The sequence below is a fragment of the Bombus terrestris genome, chromosome 4, assembly GCF_910591885.1.
Source record: "Bombus terrestris chromosome 4, iyBomTerr1.2, whole genome shotgun sequence".
In the NCBI taxonomy this organism is placed as follows: Eukaryota; Metazoa; Arthropoda; class Insecta; order Hymenoptera; family Apidae; genus Bombus; species Bombus terrestris.
Genome location: NC_063272.1, coordinates 9,170,690 through 9,197,817, shown reverse-complemented (window position 1 = coordinate 9,197,817; position 27,128 = coordinate 9,170,690). Strand labels below are relative to the sequence as shown.

The window sequence follows — 27,128 nt, the reverse complement described above, 5'->3', positions numbered from 1 at the left end:
TTTTTGCAATGACGTCAGTGGTTGCCATCAGTCCATCGAGTCGCCTATAAGAAAAGCGCGATCTATGAAAGAGCGCTTGCGCTTTTCAAAATGACCTGGTGCGCGGCGCCGCTTATAGGCTTTCCAGTGGAGACTCGACGAAAGCTCCACTGTCTTTTCGTTCACAACTCGAGTTTCACTGTAACGAGACGAAATGCGACCGTGGTATCCATCCGCGGAGTATTTCTTCAAGAAAGTTAAACGCCTACGAGATCGTAAGGACATTTAACAAGAAGATACAGAGAGAAAAAACGAAGAAGAGCTCTGCCGCGGTATGTCCTGGTGCTCGATATATATGTATATATCGTGATCGAAATTTCGGAACAACGTGCAACGATATTCGGGGACTGAAAGGGAATTTACAGAGGTCCGCGATGTGTTTTCTTTGTCGTTAGTTATTCGTCTATCTCTACGAGCACTTTGTTTTTGATTGATCGATAAGCCGTGAATTAGGTCGTCCACGAGTCGCGCCCTGAACAGAAACATACGCATACAATTTGTGAACAGAAAGTTGAAAAAATATTCTAAATTTGGTGTTCGAAAACGAGCATCAATCGACGTGTTCGACGATATTATATGTCTTGAGCGACGTCGACGTATATGATGAAATTTCAGCTGCTTGTAATCGAAACGGATAACTGCTGGAGGAAAGCGTTGCTTAGGTAAGTAAGTGAACGCGGATTTCCGAATAAGCTGCTTATGCTTTTAGTGCTTGTCACTAATGTTAAGATTATTTAACTATATAATGTTTAAACATCAATGTCTTCTTATCGTGTTAGATAATTGTATTGTGTTATATTATATCCGTCATGATAAGAGATTTGTGTTCAAACATTTAAAGTTAAGTCTAATGAATGACAAAAGATATGACCAATTATTATATAGCAATATTAACGTTAATTTTGTTAGGAACAGATATCAACTATCATTAATTTCTAAATATAATAATTATAAGGTTAAATTTGATTGGAAATCATTTAATTGTAAGTATTTTCTAATTAATATCTTTTAAAAAAAAGATTCAATTTTTTGTTCATTTATTAAAAGTGTAAATTTAAGATACATATTCATTTTATATTTTTATAGACTTTTATACAAAAGTATTTATTATTATGCTTTTAAATATAGATATTATAGCTTTAAAACAATTATTTGACAATTAATTTTGCGATGATGTAGAAAATGAATACACCAATAAGAAAATTTTCAAAATACATTTGAATATACCGCTAATACACAAGTCGATAAAGTCAACGATTAACAACTGTTGGTAGTAAACTCCAATCGACTACAGGAATCGCCGCTATGCGCGTGTCGCTTTAAAGAATGTGATGGCTTGTACCAGAAGGAAAATGCAACAATGATTCAGAACGCTTTGGCTTTCTCAACCAGTTCTTCTCGTTTTACATTTTCACAGCCCTTTGGTTGACGCCATCTTCAATTTTTTTTTTTGTTTAAGTGTCAATTTTCTGGAACTGCATGGTACACAGTGGATCCCATAAAAACGTTGAGTGTGGGCAGTGAGTGTAATGAACAAACATCGTACGGCCGGTCATCTAAATTGAAATGATAAAGTGATCGCGATATGAGTTTGCGTCGTAGATCTAGTCTTCAACCATCCCTGAAAGATTGTGAACCAGAAAGGAGTCGTTAGCCATCCAAGTGCCCATGTAAAAGTTATTCACTTGAATTCTTCCCCTTTCAAGTATTGTTGGTTAGTTTACGTGTTATTTGATACATGTGTTTTTTTGCCTTTCTGTTGCACTCACGCGCGAACACATTGTCCAATTCGAGGAAAGTCGAGACCCACGTTTGTTGGTTATGTTTTTTCTTACAATTGTTTGCCGTAAATCGCACGCTTCTGTAGCACGTTGCTCGTAGTGAAAGAAAAAAAAGATAAAACTGAAATCGTAAAGTAGTGTGTGCATACGTAGAAATAAAATGCACAAGTTAAGATTGCCTGTCAAGGTTGAATTGCCCAGTGCTTTAACAAGGTATGCAGATATTTGATCTACAGGTATCGATACTGTTTTTCTCAACGTTTACGTATGTCGTAAATGAGATATTTACGTATGTCGTTAAATAGATAAAATGAGTGTGTCTCGAAATTATACGTTTTCAGATTGTAAACAATCATGTTGCGATGATGAACACATTAAAATTAATGATCTTTATTCTAATATTGTAACGTACGACACAATTTTGTTTCGAGTTCGCAGTATGTACTATCCTACTTATGTCTTTTCCAACACTTCAAAGTAGTTAGAGTAATTGTTCACTTTACATGTAAATATAGCATTGTCGTTATATAAAGTTGTAACAGTGTAGAATGTAATATTTTTCAAACATATTAGTATCGATACAGTGTTAGTTAAGTTTATTAATGTTTCGAAATATTCATAATAATGTTTGTTCATGTTTGTAGCGATAAATATGCAAGTCATGCAAATTCAGAATTGTATCGTGCATGCTTTTCTTGTTGCTTTCGTCGGAGTAAGCATGAAACCGTTACGTATGCGTATACAGTATAGGATAGGATGCATTATTGTAGTATCACAGTTCAGTGAATTGAAGGATTTAATGCATTTAACTCATCTATGTTAACTCATTAAAAGACAGCTATGCCATTTTCACTCATAATCCAACTATTTTTTTTATATATCATCATATTGTCACTTCAAGCATAATGATTTTTTATAAACAAACTTACTACTTTATCGATTGGATTCATTATCAACTGCTCCAATATACAATTATTAGATGTTATTAAAAAATAATGTATAAAAAGCCAATCAGGCTTATATACACTGTTTTTGATGAAGATAAGAAAGAAATTTACGCGTATCTATTATTACTAATTGTAAGACGTGGCAGCACGTGTGGTCGAACACGTGATTTGATTATGTTTTCCCCCTAGACAGATGTTTCGTTCGAAAACTGGTCGATAACCGTCATAATATTAATTTCAAGCAATCGTGATGTGCTGTTACTTCTGTCATAAGAAGTAACAGTTGATACATTAAAATTTTCTATTATGAAAATCGTTTAGGAATTTGTTATTTAGAGTTGTAACGGTTAACTCAGGAACTTTAATTGAAGTGAACCATAAAATTTATTTGTTTTATAACTGGATTTATAAAACTGTAATTTACAAAGTTTCTATGTTGAGAGCAAATTCGAGAGCTCCATATACATAGGGCGCACGTGAGGAGACGTTAATTCCAATATCACTACAATTCAGTTCATATGTTCAAATATCTCTTGTGGTATTTCTTAAGAAATTTTTCTTCTATTTAGATTCTAAATCGAATATATTAATTTAATTTTTGTATTAGTGTCAGATAATGTTCCATCTTTCCAGAAGAACGTTGAGCTGCGTAACCATTGGAAAATCGCAAAACATGAATATATATACTTGTCTTGCAAAATCTTTCTTATGGAAGAATGCTAATAATATCTGGATTAAGCTGGTGCTTGTTCCTCTACTAATTGAGCTGCAGTTGTTGAGATGTTCACGGCGCCATTCTTATGGAAAGCAGCTGACCTTGGCAGTCATAAAACCTAATGCACGCTGCAGGGCTTTACCCGCCTCCATCTAACTCTCCTACCATCCAAGTCCTCGTTTCTTGTGATATGTCAAACTCGAACCTTTCGAGTAGTTTCTCTGTGGTCTTCGCTGGTGAAACATTAAGCACGGTGTCTCCTATGTTCCGGGAAATCGCCTTAACCGCGGTTCGTAATTACCGTGTTTCATGTAAGTCGATTGGTAGTTAGAGTAGTTCTACGAAAGATATAATTCTACAATAGTTTTAGTGACAAAGAATTATAATTATTCAGCTTTACATTTTTAAGAGGATCTTGTACCATACATACCATGAGAACTATACCCAATATAACAGTTTGGTAGTTGAAGAGCCGGTAATAAGGTTAATAATTGCTTCCTAGTTTGTTTGTACAGTTTCTTACAAAATTTTCGGAAGTGCAACGAAAAGCTGGGAGTGAAGTGTTAAAAACAAAATGTGTTAAACAAGCAGAATGGCAATTTTTGTTAGAATTGGCGTATTGTGCGTGGTACGTTCTTCGAAGCAAGTGATCGATCGGTCTTAGTCCTCTGTCGAAGGGCGACGAGGTAAAGGCAAGATCCCTCTGAACCACCTGTGTATGTTCGAATGCGCGCGTGCGTGTTTGCTTCTCTGGGTACACGTGCACCTAACGGCTTGACCAGAGAACAGTACGAATCATTTGACTCTCAGTTGCTTACCTACGTTGCTACTTCTCGCAGTGTATTTTTGGCGTCCGTGCTTCTCATGAAACCTTGTACGGCCAACTGTGATTCTCACTTGATTAATGTAAATCAAAAATTGTACCGTGAGAAGTATTCGACGTTTGAATCTTGATTCTTCGATATGAATTTAGTTACAGTTACTGTTATTGACGATATTTGTGTGCTTAAACAGTGTAGATTTCCCAGAACGTTCTTGTTTATATATTTCTTCGAAAATAAAGTTATTTGAAGTACTGTCGGTAACGTGAATCGCGCAGGGACCTCCAAACCTGGCCGAGTAATGTAGTCGCAGTTACGTGATTCGGGTAGTTTTTGGTGTCGCACCTTTCACGAGACCTTGGTACAGTCGATTCGGACTCCTTCGTTTAAAGCTGTGTTGCTGGACATTCGTCACGGAAATCATGACAGTCTTAAGGTGATCTCCTTCTTACTTGTGCAAGTGACAAATCAAGTACTGTTAATGGTGTGGATTTATGTGAACGATTACCATTAAGTTTCGTCGAAAAGTTTCGAGACATCAAGTACGTAAAGTATCGTTAGTAACATGTGTCAAAATTTACTTCTTTCATCTTTCTGAAACGGTGTAAATGTAATTATATATATATTTTCACGATCTTTGCCTTTCGTACACATATTTTCTTTTTTCGTCAATTTCACGATTAATGCATTCGACGAATGCCAACCTATTTACTGGCACTCCCTCAATGTTTACGCGTCAATGAAATTCCAGATCGTATACGAAACAATAGTTTGTTCGATTCCCAAGTATTTTGATTTATTAAGGAAACTAATCGTGTCCATATTGAGCTGCACATAAGGATGTTATAGTATTATATTTAATAATGCGGTCGCTAGTCTACCATAGTCACGTACCATAACGTATCTAGTGTATTTCCCTCTCTTGTGGATATTGTGCCTATTTCGGTCTCTGTTTATGTCTTTCCTCTTTTTTCTAGCTTAATTATCAAGCTCTGTCGGTTAGTAGTATTATTTACGTAGCACACGAACATGAGACCGGTGCAAACTGTTATTTTGCTGGACATGTAAGTAGATAGAATTGCTGCTAAACAGATTTCGTTTCGCTTCTTTTTCTTTCTTGCATCGATACTGATGCACTTGCAATATGTACGTCCAATAAATTTTGATGCGTATTATCAACAACATTTATTACTTATGCGTATTATCAGTGACTATTCGTCGACAGTCTTCCCTGAAAGTAACGTTTTTTTTTATGGATGTCTTTGCATACCAGCGAAGGACGTTTATTCATCGGTAACTTACGTAAGAAAGTAATTATCTTTTGTTTATAGTTAGATTTGTATGTGTTACGAAAACGTGTGTTTGAAAAAATGAGGAATGATCGATAGAGGCAACACAATGCGTTAGTGTAACTTATTGGCAAGGTGTGACAAATATTCTAGTTGGCATATCGAAGTTCAAGCCAAAACAATGTCATTAACGATTAGAAATATATTTAATATAATTCAATTGTGTAATGCAAATTGGAAAAAAATATTCATATCGAAATACGACGTATTTTTGTATCACCACAAAATGTAAGTTTGTAATATTATATCTTTATTACATATAGAGAAAGAATTGAAAATATCGCTTTTTGTTGACTGTTGTGCCATAACTTGTTTCTGCGTGTTTTGAAGTTTAGAGAGCGTCAAGGTGAAGCAAAGTTGAGTTTGTCCGAAAAGAACTATCGTTTACTTTTTAAAAATGTTATAGTACTGTTTAGATAACTTAGAAACGTATATAACCGATCGTAAATTTGCTATACTAGTTGATACGATGCGCTTGGCTGTGAATTATTGGCATTGATTTATTCGTTCGTCTAACAATTGGTGCTCATCCTACACGATTTTTGCATTTGTCAGAAACAGTGCTTCATACTTGAAACCGTGTCTATAGAATGAAATCGATACATACCTATATTATGCGAGAAATTGAGGAAAAGTTGGGACCGTCGTTAGTACAGTACCATGTATATAGTGACTCACGACATATTTTATGAATACATTATATATGTAACATAAAACATTTTCGAATTTTATTAACATTATAGTGAGAATTGTCATGTTAATATCGGTGAAGTTTGAAATAAGTTTGATAATGTACATGAAAGTTACAACATATATAATAGTAGATAAAGTATATATAATATTTCTCAGAGATCATAGATATTTATGCAATCAATTACCCATTATATTAATAAGCCTCGATATTTAGGTAGGTCATTTGTAGCACTTATTATATGTTTAAGGTGGCTATTCATGCCGTATATTATATATTTAGTAAATGCTGTAAATACTTTGTAATTTTTATATACATTTTCAGATTAGTTTTAAATTTAACTAATATAATCATGGCAGTCGCGTCTCATTATATATAGTGTTAATGAAGTTTCAAAATGTTTTATACGATGCACATAATATGCACATAAAAGTTTTCTACAGTAAGTTAAATACTTTCGTGAGCCACTTTATGTATGCCGCAGTAGCCTATATATGTGTAAAATCATTAATCGTTTAGATTGTAGATGTGTGTATGACACTGGAAAACAAGTATCAGGATAGTTTAACTAGTCTTAAGGAAGCAATTCGCGTGTACGGTGCGATCTGAATTTACGGCGTGCATTATTGAGCACTGAGTTAGGAATCGTTGAACCGATGATAAATGGTGAGGTCAAATACAATGTGATAGCGATAGCGTGATTAAAGTTATATCAGATTCTCTGAACGTAGACTGTTCGGTCACGTGATCGTGATTACTTGTCTCGATAAGAGACCACGCAATATCTAATACTTCGAAACAGATTAAAGCTATTTTTAAATATAGGAAATATTAGGAGCCACAGGTTCACGGGAACTTGTACATAAATAGTGACTAGAAAAGGTATTTGCATATCATTATATTTATTATAGCATTTACATAACAATTGTTTAGGTTAAAGTACATTGAATTTCATATCATTAATACACTGAAAATAAAATATAAAACTTGATAAAAAGAAAAATATTTTGTTGGAAAAAATAGACTTCGATCTCTTCTTTTTTAAATTTTGTTTTAAATTGTGCACCTGTCGATTCATCGATCTGTTTGAGCCTGTAATAGAAAATTCGAATGTCAATTATTGTAGGTGGAACTGTGAATCAATTACTGGGAAAGAGGAAATGAGTCACAGATCGGGTGTGACGTAAATACGTCTTTTACAATGAACTCCGAGTTTCCGCGCCGTACCGGAATCATTGTCGCGATGACGTTATTGTTGGATGCATTTTACATTCGTCATACTGCGGTCTCGCGTCTGCTGAACTATTTTCTTATGATTAATGCACTGAGAAGTAGATGTATTGGACCTATAAGACATTGAACTCATTAAGAAATTCATTAACGTTTCAGAAAATTTTCTATTAATGTTTCGAAATTTTTATACTTTTAAGGAACGATTGTTTAACATTAGCGGCGAGATTAACGTGCATACCAATTTTGTTTGATCATTATCAGACATGAATCATTATTATCGCTAAAAGATTCAGTTAAAACAGTTCGTAATCTGGTTTTAATTGCCTTTAATATCTTCTGAACCGTTGATGATCTTATCGTTTCGAAACGGCCGGTCTATATATAAACTATAACTATGATATATATAATATATATGATATACATACACTCTTCATTTTATTTAATATCGATTGATTAGTAATTTGTTTGGAATTTTAGAATTCTTCGAATGTACTCGGAATATGTATATTATTTTACGATGGTTCCTGTGCGCGACTAGCTATTTGGACAATTACGACGGCGCCAAACGTCGACACGGATGTTTTGTAATTGTGCACATGTTGCAGTTTAATATGGCGAATTGTTGCGTAATTGTATAAACTTCTAGATTTTTCTTGTCCAAGCCAGCTACGTCTGTGTCGTTCTAGAATTGCGGTGATCTGGAAATATGCAGCTGGATCAATACCTCTTATAGTATCTGCGTTGTGCCTTATCGATTGTTGCTTACCTCGTTGGCTGCATCTTTCTTGATTTCACGCGACGTTACGCCAATGTTGCTTAGGTATGTGACAATTACCGAAATCCAGATAATAATTACAATTGAAAGTTTAAATCGGACATAAACGATCAGCGATGTAACCGATCATTTAGATAACAGATACTGTTTATCGATCCGTATAGAGGTGATTTATGTAACTTTAACATTAAATCAATGTCTGCTACGATCTGTTTTTCTATTGTTCGCTTTTACTTTGTTGTTGGCTACTATTTCAATTAAATCTTTTTTGTACTTAGTAATCATATAAGAAACTGTGAAAGATATATTTAAGTTGACAATTTATCGGTTATATATATTTAGGATTTGCCTAGTTACCTATAATATAAATATTCTTTTTCTTTTTTTAGAGTTAAATGAGGATTTATATATCGAGGGGAAGTTCTTGCTTATAAATTGATAGTTTTTCTCCATCTTGTCTCTTTACATTTATCGAATGACGCTAGGAAATTATATATGTGTCAGTCATCCCATTTTCAATATTACTCTGCAATATATTTTTATCGGAAGAAGTTATATAAAATTGCATTTCCACAATTTATCGAAAGCATAAGCTAATTGTTTTACGACAGGTGATTCTTAATCTGTCATCATCGTGCCAAGTGAAAGCTATCTGACCTACTGTATACAATACTGTTCAGTTTTAATAAAAAATTGATAGAATAGCAAAAGATATCGAATTTTCTTCGAATATACAATTCCAAAACCAAAACACTTGTTAGAACTAGAAAGAAAAGGAATATCTCCGACCAGTGGTGAAGGAACACACATTGACTATACAATCGTTTAGCTAGACTATCGGTTTTTTAATCGGCTCATTGTATCGAGAAAACTTTGCCTGGCAACGATAAGAAAATTAATTGCTCGTGGAAGAAGCCAGTTACCCTCAATGCATTCTGCTGTGCGTTGGAAAGCGCAACGATCGTTCGCGAAAGAGATCACGATAAATATTTATTCCGTCTTTCATTGTTACCATTCTCGAAGCGGTTCATTCCCTGAATTATTTTTCCAATTCGATCAACACCGTTTAATTCGTTTTCTCTTCTGTCTTCTCTTAAAATTCTAATTTATCTGTACAAACGACACAAGTATATATATATATATATATATAAAATTTTGGATTGGTTGGTCATTTTAATTTTTCTTGCTCGATTTCACGGTATTCGATACGAAAGTTTGATCGAAGTAATCGTTTGCTGTTATTTACGTTATGTTTTATCGTTGTGCATTTTGCGATATATTCGAGTTGATAAGCCCGATACCTACCTATACAGGCGAATGGTTCGTTTGTATCTTCTGTGTCACCGTCTGCATCACGACGATGTTGCGGATTATAAATGATTAAACCGTCAGTATTTCTATGGCCTACGAAAATATTACTTGCTACGGGTTTAAAGTTCTTAGCTCTGGTGATTAAATAACGTGTGAGTCGAACGTTGAACGATGTTGAATCGCTTCAGCTTGCTCGATTGGGCTCGATCGAATTGTTCAACGAGCAGTCCATGTGCTGCAATTGCTTCGAAGGATGATGAACATGATGATGGAACGACATTTGATGGAACGAATCAGATTAGTTTGTTTCGCCTCATGGACGTTCATGAGAAAGCAGTTACGGGTAGAAGTAAAGAATTACTGGTTCGTCGGGAAAATGAGGCGGTGCAATCTAAAAGTTATTCGATAAGATGCGCAAATGATGTTCCATTTGGCATAGTGCTCGACGTTAGAAGGTAATTGAAATACACGTTAATATAGAATCTACGTAATACATGGAAATATTTTTCTATTTTATAATTTTCTCAGTCGCGCTGGTAGAATAGATATCTTGACAACATTTTTTCTTCGTTTTCCATCGTGTCCGGTTATTTTAGCGAGTACTCTTTTTATCGGCTAGTTAGGCTGTTTGTCTTTCACGCGAAAGTTTCACGACTTTTACTCCTCCGCGAGTTTTTGTCGAACATTCGCGAGGAGACGCAATCTCAAGGAAACGCGTCAACGTTACGATTTTACAATCGACGCCACGAAACTGACCGATCCCTTATTTCGTTTAAGATAATAGAGGTAGTTGAATTAATTATAACGCTGAGGTAACAGGTTATAATGTATTCTTTATTCCAACAACAATTGTAGACAAGATGATTACGTATTAATATTACATATTAATTAGATATATGTTGACTGAGTTAAAGTAGTGAACCCAGTGCGGAGATGTTGACTGATCTGTAGTCGTAGATCCAGTAAAGTTCGATAACGATGTTGTCGCAGAGGAAAACTCTTGCTGGGTGTTGGTCGTTCCACCACCGGTTGCTTGCAGGTAAAAATCTCGGGAAACATGGGAAAATCTACGTTTCCCCACATTTTACCTGATGGAGCAATAATCATAAGGAACATTTTGACTCGAAGGTATTTTATCCCACTTAATGGTCTTAGTGGTCAAATCGAATTGCTTAGTTTTACGACAGTTCCTTATGTTTATTACGTTTATTATGTTTATTTGTTCCTTATTATTAGTTTCGGAATAAATACGATTGTATAGTTCCATGGTTTATTAACCTGTTGCTAAAGTCTCTTTAATAGCGATAGTTCTATACACTTCGTTTGTATATAGCATCGAATCGATAGGAAATAACTGGTTACATCACTCGTTGTCGTTGCATTTTACGAATTCGATGATAAATATTTCGAAAAGATTTGTGTGAAAAAATAATAGCGGCTTGACTCCTCGGGCTTCAATATCCGATAAAAGACAGTCATGCGCTAAGAATGCAGGTTTCCCCGGCATGTTGACGGTAAAAGTTGCTCGATACGGTACGGTTTCAATTTCGAGAATGTTCATATCGATTCGAAATCGACCAACGACGTGGAAAAAGGATAGAATGGAAAACCTTGGGAACAATCGGCTCAAGCTATTTTATTTGGCTTACCACGAAGAATTACGTGACCCTTCGTCGGAAACGTGAATTCTCTCCCGGAAGCATCGCCTGGTTTGTCATGTACGTGGATTTTTTAATAGAATCGGTCTTTTAATCTAACATGATAAATTGCTATTTCTACAGAGCATAGAATTATCTTTGATCAGAAGTAAATAGATAGGATCAAGTGTTGACTAGTCTTAGATGTATTTTGGTTCTTTGGATCAAGGTGATGTTCAAGCTTGAGCAAATATAAATATACTTGGTTCGATATTTCGTAAATACCTTCATACATAGCTAAATGTATTTGAAATATTATCTATCCATATAGTGTGGTATTTTTCCACCCTGAATTTTCCACAATAGCGAGTTAGGTGATTGAAACTGAGCCAAATCCTGTTACTTGTGACTTCATTTTCTATTCTATCGATATTTCTTGGAGAAACGTTTCGATGAATTCGATATTAACGAGTGGCAAGCTTACGAGCTTTCTCGTAAGTATATTGCGGATGTTCATGCATCTACAGGAAATTTAAAGATACATAAATATATATAACATCTAAAGTATAGTGCTATATAGTAAAGTACTAATTCTGACCTTTAACGGATGAAACGAATCCCTGTTCTACTCTTCTCTTCTTAGTCCTATTTTTTCAATTGAGTTCACAGTCTATTAGATAAACAAACTAATTCGGAAAAGCATCGAGTCTTGCTACGCGTAATTTTAGAAGCACTTGCATCGACTACTAAAATATCATCTTAAAAGCTGTGGTAGGACTGTTTAAAGCATCACCGTGTGTAAATGGATTAATAAATTTGTGTTTACTCGGTCTGTGCTGAATCAAGGGATCCATGTTGTCCGGCCGACCGGCCGGCCGGCTGGTTTACTTCGATCTATTTTGCTCCTGCGATTTGCTAAATGCAATCATACGAATTCATCGGCTGACAGGTTTAACCCTAATACGAACTGCAAACTTGGGAAGCCTCCTATCGGCGGACAATAATTTCTTTGTCGTTCCCGCGCTCATCGTTAATTATAACCATGCGTCATCGTGTTATTCGCGGCATCTACCGATCGAGCTATTGCTCTCGTTACAAGGTGATTAATTTAATTATTACAGGGAAATTAGTTGTTCGTGTGATTCGTTCTTATTCCTTTATTCATTTTAATCCTTTGGAGATTAGTAGTACGATATGTACCAAGACAACTTAGGAAAATCGTTGGATTGCGTTAATTCTTCTGGCACCATTCAAATCTACCGGCACATAGAATATTGTACGTAAATGGAACTGCATATCCTATTTTCTAAATTATTGATTAACCTATATTTTTTTAAAGCTTATTAAAGCTGATATTATTATATCGCAGGGTTCTTTGCCAAAGGAAAAAAAGCGATATAATTTTGTTTGTTGCGGTGTGTTTTGGCAATAATTTAGATTATAAGAAACCGTCATGGAAACAAGACGATATATTTCCGGTGATTTTTGTTTCCATATGTTTTCCGTTAGAATAAAGGTATCCTTTTTGTTTTGTAAAATTTTCGGACGCAGCTTTACGAGGTCGTCGAGATGATTGAAAGTCGCTCGAAGACCATGAGGGCCATAAAGATTATGTCATTGTTGTGTACCTGGCGCGTGAAATCTTCTGAAGGTTACGAGGATTACGCTGGTCATTATTAACATTCAAAGCCATCTGAGAAATTCATCAAAATTTCGGTATCTTCTTTAATTGTTCACTAAGATATTAATCATCTAAATCGTCGATAAAAGTTTGTAAGCTAAACAAAATTAATGAAACGCTAGAATGTTATATATGTATTATCTTTCTCGGAAGAAACACTCATAACCGATAGTTCGCATGTTTAAAAGCAGTTATGACGGTAATCTTTTACATAATATTTTAAAACACCGCGACCATCTTTTTCGCGTTATCGTTTTTGAGCAATACGACTCTGAATGAACCAACGTGACGGTGACAACAGGAAATATATACATGGTGTCTCGGCTAAACTTGACTAATCTTCTTACATTTTCGTCAGCTGATAAACAATGACTCGCCGTATAGTAGCGGGAACTAAATTTAAATACTTACGCACGCGGTCGGAAAATCGAAAGAACGTGCATGAAAGCACAATAGACCTAACGCTGTGCGGCCTACAAAAAATAAATTCTCACATTCTTGAAACGATACAGAAGATTGTATGAAGATTCGTATTTCTCTGCATAATTTAGAATCTCTGACGCATTTATCATTTTATTTGCTTGTTTATTCGACAAACGGAAAATAGCATTTTCCGCGAGTTACACTTGCATGGCAGAAGTAGATTAATCGTCGAAGGACGGCAACAGTTGCGAGTACAGTCTGCGAGATGGGAATTGGGTCATTTATAATCTACATAATTTTGAAGTATGCTTTGTGTGTACGGGACTTGAAGCACCGGAAGTCAACGGAGTCAACTTATTCGGAATACTTTGTTATATTTCACTCGACGTGAGGCGAATCCCTTCTTCTTTTTTTCTTTTTTAGACATCCAAGATTTCTCCGTTGTAACCGGAACTGCACTGCGCACCGGTTTATATATCGTCGTCCATAAATCGTGGTATAAGTGGAGTGAGGGAGATTCTATGGCTGAAAATAAGGCAAAAGCAGAGAATAACAGAATTGCATTGAAGGTTCTTTCGGAGAAAAATACATTTGAAAGTCAATTGAATACACGTGTACACCTCATCGATAATTGGCGTTTGGAATTTGATTATAGATTGCGACTTTAAATATAATTCTTATTTGCTATCAATATTTATCTAGTAATTACTTTTTCGGTTTGTGAATATAATAAGAATAGGTGATGATAACGAACCATCTATTCTAATATCAATAGTCAACATTTCGAACAATCGATGACAAATAAGCTCTAACATTCTATAAACCATTTTATCTATATAAAAAGAAACATGTATATAAACAGCGACAGAAATAGTACACTGCGTGATATCAGTGATATGAATCAAGTGCACGTGTATTATCAATTTCTTTTTGAACTATGTATTCTTCAAAATTCATTTTGCTTGTATTCTTAAACTATTGGGAAAGAAGAAAGCGCAGAAAGTGCAGAGAATCGATTGATCGGGCGCTAACTAAAATTTCGTTCTTACAAAAGGAGTTCCATTGTATTTGAGCTACGAATTATCGCTCATCTCGTATATTAAGACGGCAATCGGTTCCTCGGCGTAACGTGACATATTTTTCACTACTCCGAGTTGGTGTAATTTATGCGAACGGTCGACAACGGAGGTAAAAAATGACCCAGTTTCCGACGAGCTTCGATACAGGCATTCGAGCAGGAAGCAATCGAGGAGATCCCGGTCGAGCATCCTTGTCGGTGTTTTTAGTCTTTCGATCGCTAAGAGCAGTTCGAGCGAGAAACTAAAAAGGAAGAAGAAGAAAAAAAAGTCGGAAACGCTTTGAATCGGAACGCAACGCCCACGATCGCGAAGCAGAAATGAATTGACGCATGCTTTTTCGCGTGTTGCTCGATCAAGAATATTTCTATCCACGCTTAGTAACCAGTTATTCGGAGCGGCCTTCGCGAAAAGCAAGGAGCCATTCGTGAAAGAGAACGCGATAGGAACGAGCAAGGATATCGAGATTAATTCAACAAGATTCGATGTCGAGGTAGACCTGTTCGTTATTTCATTCGATCTCAACATGGATGTCTTGTAGATCATTGAGATTTTTTTGGACGTGACTCATATACAAGTTAAGTTGATTGAGACTTGGATTTGTGGAATCCTGAAAGCATTTTTGTCGTAAAACTATGGAGAAAGAAAGCACTTGTTATGCGATCAATATCCAAATTGTTATAAATTGAACTTTCGCAGCGTACTACGTTTACTATTTACAGAAATTCCGGATATTCGCAACTATTCAAAGTTACCTACGAAGAATCTTATTTTATACTATTTTCCAGTGATTGTTTCTGTAGTTAAACATTCACTTGTATATTACTCTTTCACTTAAATTGATTTCGACCATCGCGTTTTCGACATTTTGAACTTGCCAGTTTTTGTCGCTGTCGTAAAAAAATATTCTAAATTTTAAGTGAACGCGCGAGTCATTTCACGTTGTTTTTCTTTTTTTGTATCTAACGCTATCTAGGAAAATTTATGCGATCGAAAGTTTCAAAGATAAAGTGGAAAGGTTTCAACATCTACCTAGGTTGGAGTGGCTATTCAAGAAATGATAAATGGGATGGATGGAGATTCGAATCTAGGTCCAATAATTTTCTAGATTCCTCTTTATCTCATGCCAGATCTTCCGATAGGGAATACGAAGATAAAGTGGAGATTATCGCGAGTAGCATGAGATAGTCGTGGCGAATGTTACGAGAGGTTTGGTTGCCACGTGGTGAAGCAACTCGTCGATAGAGTAGCTCCAGTTGGGTCAAAGGGTCGTTGGTTTGGAACGACGTCACGTCGTAAAGGTCTCATTTGGGCGCTTATCGGGTTACGGAGGTTAAGTCCTGAGTTCCTCTGCGAACGGTCACATAAAAGTCGGGATATTGTTTCTGGAATTTCTCCTTCTTCGTGCCTCTAGAGGACGTTGTTAATAAATTCCCGCCTACAATCCTAATTGCCGTTAATTTCACAAGCGTAGTAAAAAAAGGGTTTATCTATGTTACAAACGAGCAATCACTAAGAGTAATTTGACGAATCATTAAGATACAAAAATAATGTACCATTTGAACGTTTATCGAGACTCTAGAGATTCTCACAAATCCGCAGGAAGTTACATAAACGTTGGTTGTTAGTTGGTATTACTTCTTATGGATGTGCACACTGAAAATAATATTCCACGATAATTCAGCTTACTGTGCTATTTTGGCATTGATGCGTAATTTCTCGTCTTATCAAACGGTATAAAGTACCGCTGGCTTTCATGTCGTTCGAACAGCCATCGAATTATCTGCGCAGGATTTATCGCTTTATTCAGCGCGCAGAACGCGAGATCCGCCTACAAGAAATCACCTTATCGGTGGGTGCCACCCACGGATCAGCTTTTCTTCGTTTGCATCGTTTTACGCCTCGTCACGAACAGCAAAGGATCTTTCGGACGTAAAAAAAGATGAGAAAAAGTGAGTCATCGGGAGGGATAGCATTTTCGAACGAGTTCTCGCCTTTTCGAAAGATAAATCAGTAATTAACTATGATTCACATTGCTTGTTGACGAGCGGAATCTCCTGGCTTGGAGTTAATTAAACTCGAATTATCAGATAATAGATCCGTCTTGAAATAATTTTTGGAAGAATTTACTACCGAGTCGAACGATTAACGTTGAAAATTACAAATCAGCGTAACGTTAAAATCGATAAACGAAGAAATTTAAATTGCCAGAGAAATTTGGATATACCTCCTGTCTCATTCTTTCATTTTGTACTTCTTTCTCTTTTCTTATTTCGTGTTACGATATGTTATTCTTCTGCACACAGTGACTCACGAAATATTTGAACGATGCATTATGTGTATTATACAAAACATGTCGACATTTCATTAGTACTATCATGATTATACTGACAGAATTTGAAATCAACCTGGAAGCGTATATGAAACTTAGGAGACATTTACTGCTAATATACACTTGTTAAAAAATGAATATAAATCCATAAAACAATGGTCGTATTAAATATTGAGGCTCATCAATGTTGTACGTACTATGTTTCTAACAAATATCTTATAACTTTTATACATTTTCATGGAACAGTTTCTTGACTTTTCAATCTTCAAACTCAACATTTTTGTTTGGTTCTTTATCATTATGATCATGATATTCTTATCATATCATACGCTATACAAAATCAAATTGTGCTAAATTTTAACAATATAAAAATGATAACCGTATTGACACTTCAAATACTTCGATAGAAACGTGATATTGCGTCATATATCAAATAATTTTTCTTATACAACGCACATAATATATTCGCAAAGATTTCTACGAGTATGCAAGTACATATATACCTTCATGAGCCACTGCATTCCTTTAACAAATTGCTATGTTATGTTAGTAACGGTTAACATTTCCGTCCATCATCACGGACGCTAAGTACTACCAGCGGAACGTCTTTGCACTTCCCGCAAACTTCCTGTCCGGATATCTGGTTGGCCTCGCCCATCCCAGGATTTCAAAGCCTGGTTGGCTCGGTTGCTTTTAAAGCAAGCCACGTCGACACGTATCCTTAACACGATAACCTTTTACTCCAGCAGCGTGATGATAACTAAAAGTAGAACGTTATACCGGCTGCATCGTACAGCGTCAAATGATCCGGTTAAACGCGGACTTCTCGAACGTTTTATCGAGCGACGCAGACAAAACAGTTTACCCTGATTTTTTGCTTATAAAGAGCAAGCTACGAATTTCCTTGGTAGGTGAAAAGATTGTTAAAAAGTAGGTAGGAAGCTGTGATAGAGATGTCTAGCCTGATCGAATAGTTGGCAAAGAAAAAGTTTCCTATATAGCCGGATGGTTTGGAATTCAGCGTACAAGCTGTCTATAAATAATCGTGGTTCATCTGCATTTAGATTGATACCGATCGTTCTCCGTGGCGCCATTAAATTGTTCAGTTGTTCAGCGGTTTTCACGAAGCCCAACAGGCGAGTACACGTCTGCCTTCGATTAGAAAATCTCGAGCCGAAGTTTCATTTCGGTTCTCTGAAAGATAAAGAATATATTAATAACGCATAACCGATAAATACACCGGGTTTCTGTAGATAAGTGCTGTTTAAAACAATGCAATTTTGTCGAACAAAGGCAATAAGATTTTCTGACGAAATGGTATAGTATCGCAATCTAAAAATAAATCTTTATTGTGTACTATGTTTATGCTATTTCTAGCGTATAGAATAACAGAAAGAAGAGACAGCGCGTTATTTAAAAAATATTTCATGGTCAAAAAAGCTGAAAATTGAAAGAAAACAGTTTCGACTTATCATAAACAATCTCGAAGAACTTCACGATCTCAAGGAGTCACCAATTTAATGGTAGTTAATCGTTTATGACGTTACGTAATATAATTGTCGATCGAAAAATTCCACACTATCGTTTGCTGCAACCTTATCTTTCATCTTAGAGACTGACATAGGAAGAAACTAAACCAGAAAGAGGAAAACCTTTGTATCTCTGCCAAGATTTGCTGGTTTCCTTTCGAAAAAAAAAAAAAAAAAAAAAAAATGATGGAATCGTTCGTGGAATCCTTCGACTCCTCATGAAAGAGCTTTCAGTAAATCAGCACGTGGAACGACAAGCAATTGCAATGATACTTGCCGTTTTTGTTCGCAGGATGGTATTGGACCCCAAGGTCACGAGTCTGCACAGTGATTACGGAAGCTTCGATCGACCATTGGGCGCCGGAGAGGGCCACGAGAGGGACGTCGAGGCGACGGTTGATGGAAGTAGCAACGGAATGGCACAATCGAGTGACATTTATCAACGGCAGCCATTATTACCTGGTGCACCGACCAAGGGCAAGGACAAGTGGTCCGGGGTGGCATCCGGTTCCGACTATTACGTGGATGACGAGGACGAGAAGATCGACAGTCTTAGCCGGCATCCTGGCATACCAAATGGCTCTGGAAATGGTGTCGTTAAGCTCGACATACCTGCGCCTCTTCGGGAAGAGCCCCGTTTTCCTAAAGAGAAATGGAAAACGTTTCTTGGTAAGGATAAACTCAGAACCTTTCCTATACTTCCCATTTACACAGTCTGGTACACGTGTCGAACATATGTCTTGAGGCACAATATTAATCCTTTTGAGAAAGAAGGTCACTGTTCTTCTAGGAGTATCGTTCACAATAGCATCAGGCGTGTAGAGATTCTTCATAACGATCAAGAAGAGTTGTCGTGAAGAACACTTGTTAACTTGGAAGATGGGATTTTAAGGCCTCTATAGCCATGAAGATACGATTTTACGTCCACTATGAAATTGCAAGAGTTTCTTGTGCGAGGAAAACGCCGTCGTTATACTGCAGACCAACGTTCAATCTAGCGATATCTGTCACGTGACAAAATTTTGATTAGATACTGTGGGGATGATAAGCAATTTCAAACAGAATACTGTGCTACAACGAGTTATGTAAAGAGAACAGTTGAGGAAAACTTCTCCTGTAATTTCGTCGGCAATGAACTCTCTTTAGGGCTGGGTCTCCTCTCCTCTATGTACGCTTCATTCACACGACGGGGTGTCCGTGGAGATCGAGATCGAGGTCGCTACGTGGCCTGGTATTTCGATGCAGATCTGCTCGAACGCTGCTCTAATGCAGAGTCATGCCCGATCATGTGTTCTTGAACGATGAATCCAAAACGATGGAGTCATTAAAACGAACTACCTTCGGTGTCCGTTAGGTTCGTTCTGTTTCTGAACTAGATCGTTGCGTGACAAGATTCTTCAACCATATTATCATGCACACGTTTCTTGTTATCGATGTGACGATTGGTGAAAGCATTGTTCGTAAACGTGTTTTGTTTCACTTATTATTATTAATAATTTTATTAATAATTTATCTTTGCTTTTAAGGGGTTAAGGATAAATATATGATTTATCTCATAGAATGTTTCAAGTTTATATGTAGGACCAAGCAAACTTTTCTAAGTTTAACTTATAGTAATTTCTACATATGAAGATACATGTTATGGATGTAGAGAAAGTTTTGATTCAATTTGAGAAATGGTCATTAGAATTCATGTCTTAATACATCACCCGGTATGTTAATGAATGACGCAGATCCATTTCTTCGTTGTCCTTTGTAACTTATTGGGAGACTAAATTGTAAACTGTTCCATGAATGTTTGCGGATGTAGGAAACGAGTTTGAGGGTGGACTTTCGAAAAGCTTTTCCCTTGTTGGTAGGAAGCCAGAGCACCAGCTGAATTTTGGCACCGTGCCACTTCCTCTGAATGTGTGTTATTGTTGTACCAGGTTTCACGACGCAGCTTTTGATTAATATACCCAGTGCACCAAGATAAGTGGTCTTCGAAATAACGTTATAATTAATAGTTTCTTACGATGATAGAAGATTTGTCTCGTTTTCTTAACAAAATGCATGTTTGCCTGCTTCCTTCGTCGTGAAATAAGACGGCGAGCTAGATAATTTAATGCAAAGAGTCATTTTAATAATCTATAGAATATTTAATTCCATTCTCAGAGACCTTCCATAATAAGGGCGGAAAACTTTAATAATGAACCATCTTTTATAACAGTTCAATTATAAATTATTATAATGTCACTTCATACGAGGTTGTTGAATCTTTTATTTTGAAAAAATTGATCAAACAAATTGATCTTGAAATTAACTTTGAAATTAACTTAAAAAAAGTGTACAAATTTTTATAAATTCTTAATACACCTAGTATATGGTACCTAGCATATGGTAAGCATGGGCCCGCGTTTTATTTTTGGAGTATATTGTTATTCGTTGTATCAGAGTAGAAAAGTGTATTCTCCAGAAAAGCGGGAGGCAGAGAGAGAGTTGTCGGTTAGAAATTTCGGAATAAGAGAAGCATAGGCGCGTAAAGTGGAGTAGCTGTACGTTCACCGACAAAAAGAAGGATAAATTGCGCCACGATGACTGTTACCTCCGTGCTGTATCGTGCGCGCACGATACGACTAACTGCGGTGACCCGCATGCTTGAATCACCGGTTTATTTTCAACCGACTGATATACATGTTGGCTACTATTGTTTGGAAGCTAAACGATGCACTATTGTATAGTTCTCTGGAGTGTTGTTATGTATTAGTTACGTCAATGATTAAAGGCACATGTCGTCGATCGATGATTGGATTATCTGGAAAATAATTTGAAAAAATATACATATGCTATTAAAAACTATGTACATATTGATATGATAAGTATTATGATATAAGCAAATTATAAAATTGTTTTTATGATTCATGATCACGTGGTAAAATTAGAGTATTTGCTTAGTTTTAAATACAATCCTTATATTTTTCTATTTCTGAGATATAATATTTGTTTTTAAAGTAAGTCTGATGAATTATAGCTTAAGAACGTTCAAAGTTATTTTATTGTGCTTTCAAAGTTACTATAAATTTTTAGAATGAATAATTCACATTTCAATTGATCTCGTTATCGCTGATAAGGTTTCTTTTTCAATTCGTTTGTTTATTTAGAAATTTGCAATTTTTTGTTCTAATGAAAGTGTAATTGGTGTTGCAGGATTTCTGTTCATGGTCGTGAACTTCATATTGACTACTGCGTCCCTTGCGATGGTGCACGAACGAGTCCCTGATCGAAATACATATGGGTCGCTCCCGGATATAGTGTTGGACAATGTCGCCGCTCAGGATTGGGCCCTTAACGTGTCGGAAGTTTTAATTATGATAATGTCCAACTCAGCGATGGTTTTTATTATTTTTCATAAACATAGGTATGTATTGTACACGAATATCAATGAAACCGATACGTGTAAATTAAAGTTTTTGCTCGACAGGCTTGGGTCAGAAATAGGACACAAGTAATTTTAGTATTAATATATTGCAACAGTTTTTAGATGGTTATCCTTTTAGCTTTATCTCAAATGTCTAAGATCTATTTCATTTTTTAAATTCCATTTTATCTTAAATTAAGCTAAAAAGATACCATTAAATTTTCGAATTTTTGGATGTTATTGTAGGCGATATTTAAAATTATTTTTATTTTACAAAATTTTATGTTGATTCTTCTAGGTTTATCGTTGTTAGGCGAATATTTCTCTTGATGGGACTGTTGTACATGATGAGGAGTATCACAATGTACGTGACGGTACTGCCTGTCGCCAGCAAAACGTATTTTTGCAGTCCTAAAGCAAACAATACGAGTCCGATCATCGTTATAAAAAGGGTTTTGCAGCTCATTTCTGGCTTCGGCTTGTCTATAAATGGCAAGCACACTTACTGCGGGGACTACATTTACAGCGGTCATACAGTCGTGCTTGTACTTAGTTACCTGATTATAAAGGAGTGTAAGTATTTCCTCTATGTTATGGAGACATTTATATTTTGTTAAAATGTGCTAGGTATTTATCTAGAAAATGAAGAAGTATGAAGAAGTATTATCTAGAATCTAGAAGAATGTTTAAAAATGCAGATTCTCCAAGAAGGTGTCAACCAATTCATTGGCTTGCGGGCATTACTGTTTTTGTTGGGGTAATTATGGTCTTGGTGGCTCACGGACATTATACCGTGGACGTCCTCATAGCATACTACGTAACTACACGCTTATGGTATATCTATCATACGTTAGCTAATAATTCGCATCTTAAGGTAAGTTGTATTGTTTTGTTGAATTCTCTCTACTTTTATGTTAGAAAAAAAAAGTAAAGAAAAGAAAGAGACAAAGATAATGTATTCTGAAAACTGAAGAACATATTGAAATGTATTTACAGCAATATGAACCAAACAACTTTTTGGCCCGACTCTGGTGGTTCCCTATTTTTAAATATTTCGAGAAAAACGTGGGCGGCACGGTGCCACGACAATACGACTGGCCTTTACCCTGGCCTCGACGATTCCTTGCCAAGCACCCTAATCGGGACAGTTAATGTCTGTATTTGATTTCGCGATAGAGGCTGTCAAACAACGGAGTTACTTTGTTGTAATTTGTATATATATAAACATATATGTATACGTATCTAGGCTTACAAAAATGTGAAGATAAAGCTTTACTAGAGAGTGGTGCGAGAGATGTGTGTGCAAGTTCTTGTCATTGTAGACGAGTATGTTTGCTCTTTTTGAGACTTGACGAAAACTTGCGGTGTTCATTTCCTTAAAAAAAAAAAAACAAAACAAAACTGACAGCAACAAAAAAAACGAAAAACTGTAAAACATGAACGATAGTGAAAACAGATGCTTGTACCGTCATGTTCGTTGTCGTCCAATCGCGAAACCTATTTTTGTTTCTTGATTTTGATACGACTTATACATACACTGTAAGAGGCTAGATAAACGATAGATCGAGATATTTAGTCTCATGATGAATTCACGTAGAGGGAGGTATTCGAGAGTTACCAACAAATTAGTGTATAAAATAAAATGCTAGATATCTCTATTTTCAGATACTCCGAATGTGAAATACTTAGATGTAAAAAGAAAAAAGAAGGAAAGAAGTTACGCTACAGTAATACGGTCGAGCGCGGTAAATGCGAAACTGTCTTGTTGAACGTAGCATTAACAAGCAACAGGCGATTTCTTTTATAAGCTCTTACTCCTTTGAACAACGACTCGCATTGGAAAAATTGACAAAAGAGAAAAAAAGCGTCACTTCAATAAAATAACAAAAAAAAAAGAAAAAAAATAGAAGAAGGTACAAGAGAAAAATATATGAAAGTTTTGTTTCCCGCGAGACCTTCCTCTGGCTAATCTATTCGAAATGCATTCTAATCTTTCGACTTCAGAAACAACCATTTTCTTTATGCTTACATGCATAGCGGCATGCCTTATTCCGATGAAAGTCAACTGGATAAATTGCAATTTTCGAACTTGTTAATCGGTCAATTGCCGTTCGTTTTCTATATTCTAGTTTTTCGTGTTGTAGGACTTTCCCTCGAAATTGAAATCCCTTTTTAAACGAGCATTTTTATCGTAGAAACAATTAGTGGATGATTGGCATAGTTTTAAAATTCAATCAATGATCGTGCAATTTCGTGGGACCAAGTACAGAGAGAACAATTGGAAAAAATAATACTTTTCGAGGTAGCGGCAGAGAATATAATTTCTTTTGTGATGACAATAGAATACGCGCATAACCGGAGCAGTATTTAGAATAGTTTTCGAACGTTTTTGCTCTATTTTTTAAGCTATGATTTTTAGCGTCTTGATCGACGCGTTGGCGTCGCAATGTGTTCCCGTTCGAGATCCGTGAAATTTCTTGCCTACGGTCAATATGATTAGAAGCCAAGTGTTATACTGTGTGTCAATAAAATTCGTGATTTCTCGGAATAAGGTCGTCTTTACAGTTTACATACACCAGATGTTGTCACGTATACGTGAAAATGTGGAGATGTCGAATCGTGCGAAGAAAGTTTGTGTTGTCACTAATGAATCTCTGAATAATAATAATTGTAACAAAATGAAGTCTAACAAAGGTGTTTTTTAAATAATTCGTTCTTTGTATGATTTCATTCTGTTCCTGTTTTTCTGGCATCTCGTAAACTCGCAACAATAATTCCTCGCGATTCTCGCTCCCCTCTATTCGTTGGAGGATTCTTCGGCTTTATCGTTGTTTTCCTCCGAGATATAGATAACACAAAAACGCTTTGAAATTTCTACTGAGCCATGTGTAGACGTAAACGAAGAATGTTTTAACGAATCTCAATTATCTGTATAAAGGGAGAGAAAATAATTGCACGATGGAAGAATGATAGGAAATTATTCTTCGTCGTGATTAAAAGCGTCAAACTTGTGAAGTCTGTGAATAGTTTAAGTGATATTGTCAATGATTTGTTGTCTTCTGCACACGCGATTTATTGTTAATGCTCGTGCAAAGATCTCGTTATCCGTTGCCTGAATTGTCAGCGTTCCAGTAACGCACGTTCAAAGTGCGTAACATCTTTCGAAGTGGATGCGAACAACCACACGTATGGCCGATGATCCTGTTTCTCGTTTCATAACTTGTTTTCCGTTTCGATGCGCGCGCGGTCGAACGAATTTGACGGTCGACCGACAAAAAGAAGAAGAACAAAAGAGAGAAAAAAGACATTTTGCGAAAAAAGAATAGTCAGAGTGGGATGAATTGAATAGAATCTATTGGCCCTTATATAATTAAGTCTCTTTCCGTCTGTGATGATAAACGAAAAAAAAGAAAAGACATGAGTTGTCGTTGTGCTAGTTTTCGATCGTGGAACGAGACACATTCGTGAAACGATTCGCATAACGTGCCCATTACAGCCATTGATATTTCTCCTTAACCCTCTATGGTCTGCTTTATTTAAATGAATTTTATAAAATCTTCCGGTTCTCTAAGTCGTTTTAACGAATCTGATGTTTCTAAAATTACGATTGAGTAATTGATAGTAATGACATGTAATGGACCGTAGGGGATTAAAACACTCGTATAGATGCGAGTATCGAATATACATATATATTTTAATAAGATTAAATGTGGTTCGTAGCGATACTCTTAAGTGACGCAATATTCTCGACGATGTTATTAAACTTAAAAAACGACAAGAAAAAAAAAAACAAAAAAAAAAAGACAAAACGAATCGTTCGGGCATACATATATATTTTTGGACGTGTGCATAGGTATACACGGGCCATCGAAACGATTTATTACATAGAGACCACGTAGCGTGTAATTGTCAAGAGAAATCTTAAACGCTGATTATCGTACGTGTGAACTATGCCTATTATATCTAAATACGTTTGCAAAATATCTCGTCGTTGTTCTTTTTTGGGCGGACATGCTTGGAAACTAATACATGTATAGATAAATACTGATAATACATGAACGAAACTTGTATAGACTAAAGATATCACGAGTCTCTAATATTATGAGGAGAAAGCGATGTCAGTCCAAGTTAGAGCAGTAGAGTAACCGCGTCACGATCTGCCAGAAAGATATTAATAAGCGCAATCGAATCAGCCAAACAGAAAAAAGTAAACGATTCATCGAGTGTATCACGTATTTACTCGCGTTATAATGTGCTCCATGATGCACGTGTTCGTAGATGCGTCTATCCGTACGCAAACTCGGGTGAGGAGATACATGATGTTACACGCACACATGATAAATAGGTAAATGTAAAAAGAAAAAGACAAAAGATGGTATATATGTATATATACGCTTCTTGAGTGAATGGAAAGGAGTCAGGATAATTATAGAGAAAGTCTAAATCGTTGTATCAAAGAATGATGGGAGAGAAGGAGAAGATAGAAAGAAAGGAAAAAAGACTTAAAGAAAGGGAGGAAGAAAGAAGCAGATACGAATATGCACGTACGCGTGCGCGAGCGCGAGCGAGCGACATACTGTGTATGTGCGTTTATATATGTATATACATATATATATATATATATATATCTATATTTTTACTGTGTAGATATTTTTTGGTAACTTGTTACAATAATCCTATTAGATCAGTTAAGCGTATACATATTATATATATATATATACATATATATATATATATGTTGTAAATATAAAAAAAATTATAGTTGAAAAGAAAGCTTCTGCCCATGAATCGCGATCCGAATATTTCGATCGGGATTAAAACGAATCAAAATAACAATTTTGTTCATCGATCTAAGAGAAACATTTCTGATGATGATTAAATTATAGGCTTATTCAATGACTCGCGAATTTATTCGTGTTTCTTTCTCTGTCTCTCTCTGTGCCTGTATACAAAATATCAATACAAATCCTATTCTATTCGTGATTAATCAACGATTGATGATTATGGCTGACAAATATGTACAACCTTGATTTCCGTTGTCGATGATCTATAGGTCGTATGTACATAACGAAAAAAAAGAATATATATATATATATATAAATATTATTATTATCATAAGTATAATGATTATTATTATCATTATTACTATTATTATTATTAATTTTATTATCATTACTATTATGTCTTCAAGATTGTTCAATTGTGAAGGAGAACCGTGGACACTACGTCATTGCATGAATCCATGCAGCGTGTAACAATAAATACGAAAGCAAGTTGATCGATTTTACTTTATACTTTATATTCTATATTTATAATATTTATTACGTTTTTTCATATGTTGATATAATAAATTTCAGGTATATACTTTGCAACGGTCGCTTTTCTGCATCA

At 35.7% G+C, this 27,128-nt stretch overlaps 1 protein-coding gene and 1 long non-coding RNA gene across 10 annotated transcripts; one reads left to right on the top strand and one right to left on the bottom strand.

Moving 5' to 3' along the window:
- Positions 1-101: 101 nt before the first annotated feature.
- LOC100646584 (phosphatidylcholine:ceramide cholinephosphotransferase 2) lies at positions 102-27,015 on the top strand. Of its 9 annotated transcripts, none has more exons than XM_003395069.4 (6): positions 102-701; positions 18,633-19,009; positions 21,527-21,737; positions 22,036-22,310; positions 22,436-22,611; positions 22,734-27,015. In XM_003395069.4, exons 1-6 carry the CDS (start codon positions 640-642, stop codon positions 22,887-22,889), a joined length of 1,257 nt encoding a protein of 418 aa, XP_003395117.1. In that variant the 5' UTR covers positions 102-639; the 3' UTR covers positions 22,890-27,015. The 9 variants fall into 9 exon arrangements, with proteins under 9 accessions (XP_003395117.1, XP_012163552.1, XP_012163550.1 ...); XM_012308162.3 differs by lacking the exon at positions 102-701 and adding an exon at positions 1,377-1,709; XM_012308160.3 differs by lacking the exon at positions 102-701 and adding an exon at positions 1,788-2,033.
- Positions 3,133-5,339, bottom strand: LOC125384946. Its single transcript, XR_007223805.1, has 3 exons — positions 5,198-5,339; positions 3,913-5,131; positions 3,133-3,820 (listed from the first exon to the last, which is right to left on the bottom strand). It is a non-coding gene; the product is annotated as an uncharacterized LOC125384946 (long non-coding RNA).
- Positions 27,016-27,128: the final 113 nt, after the last annotated feature.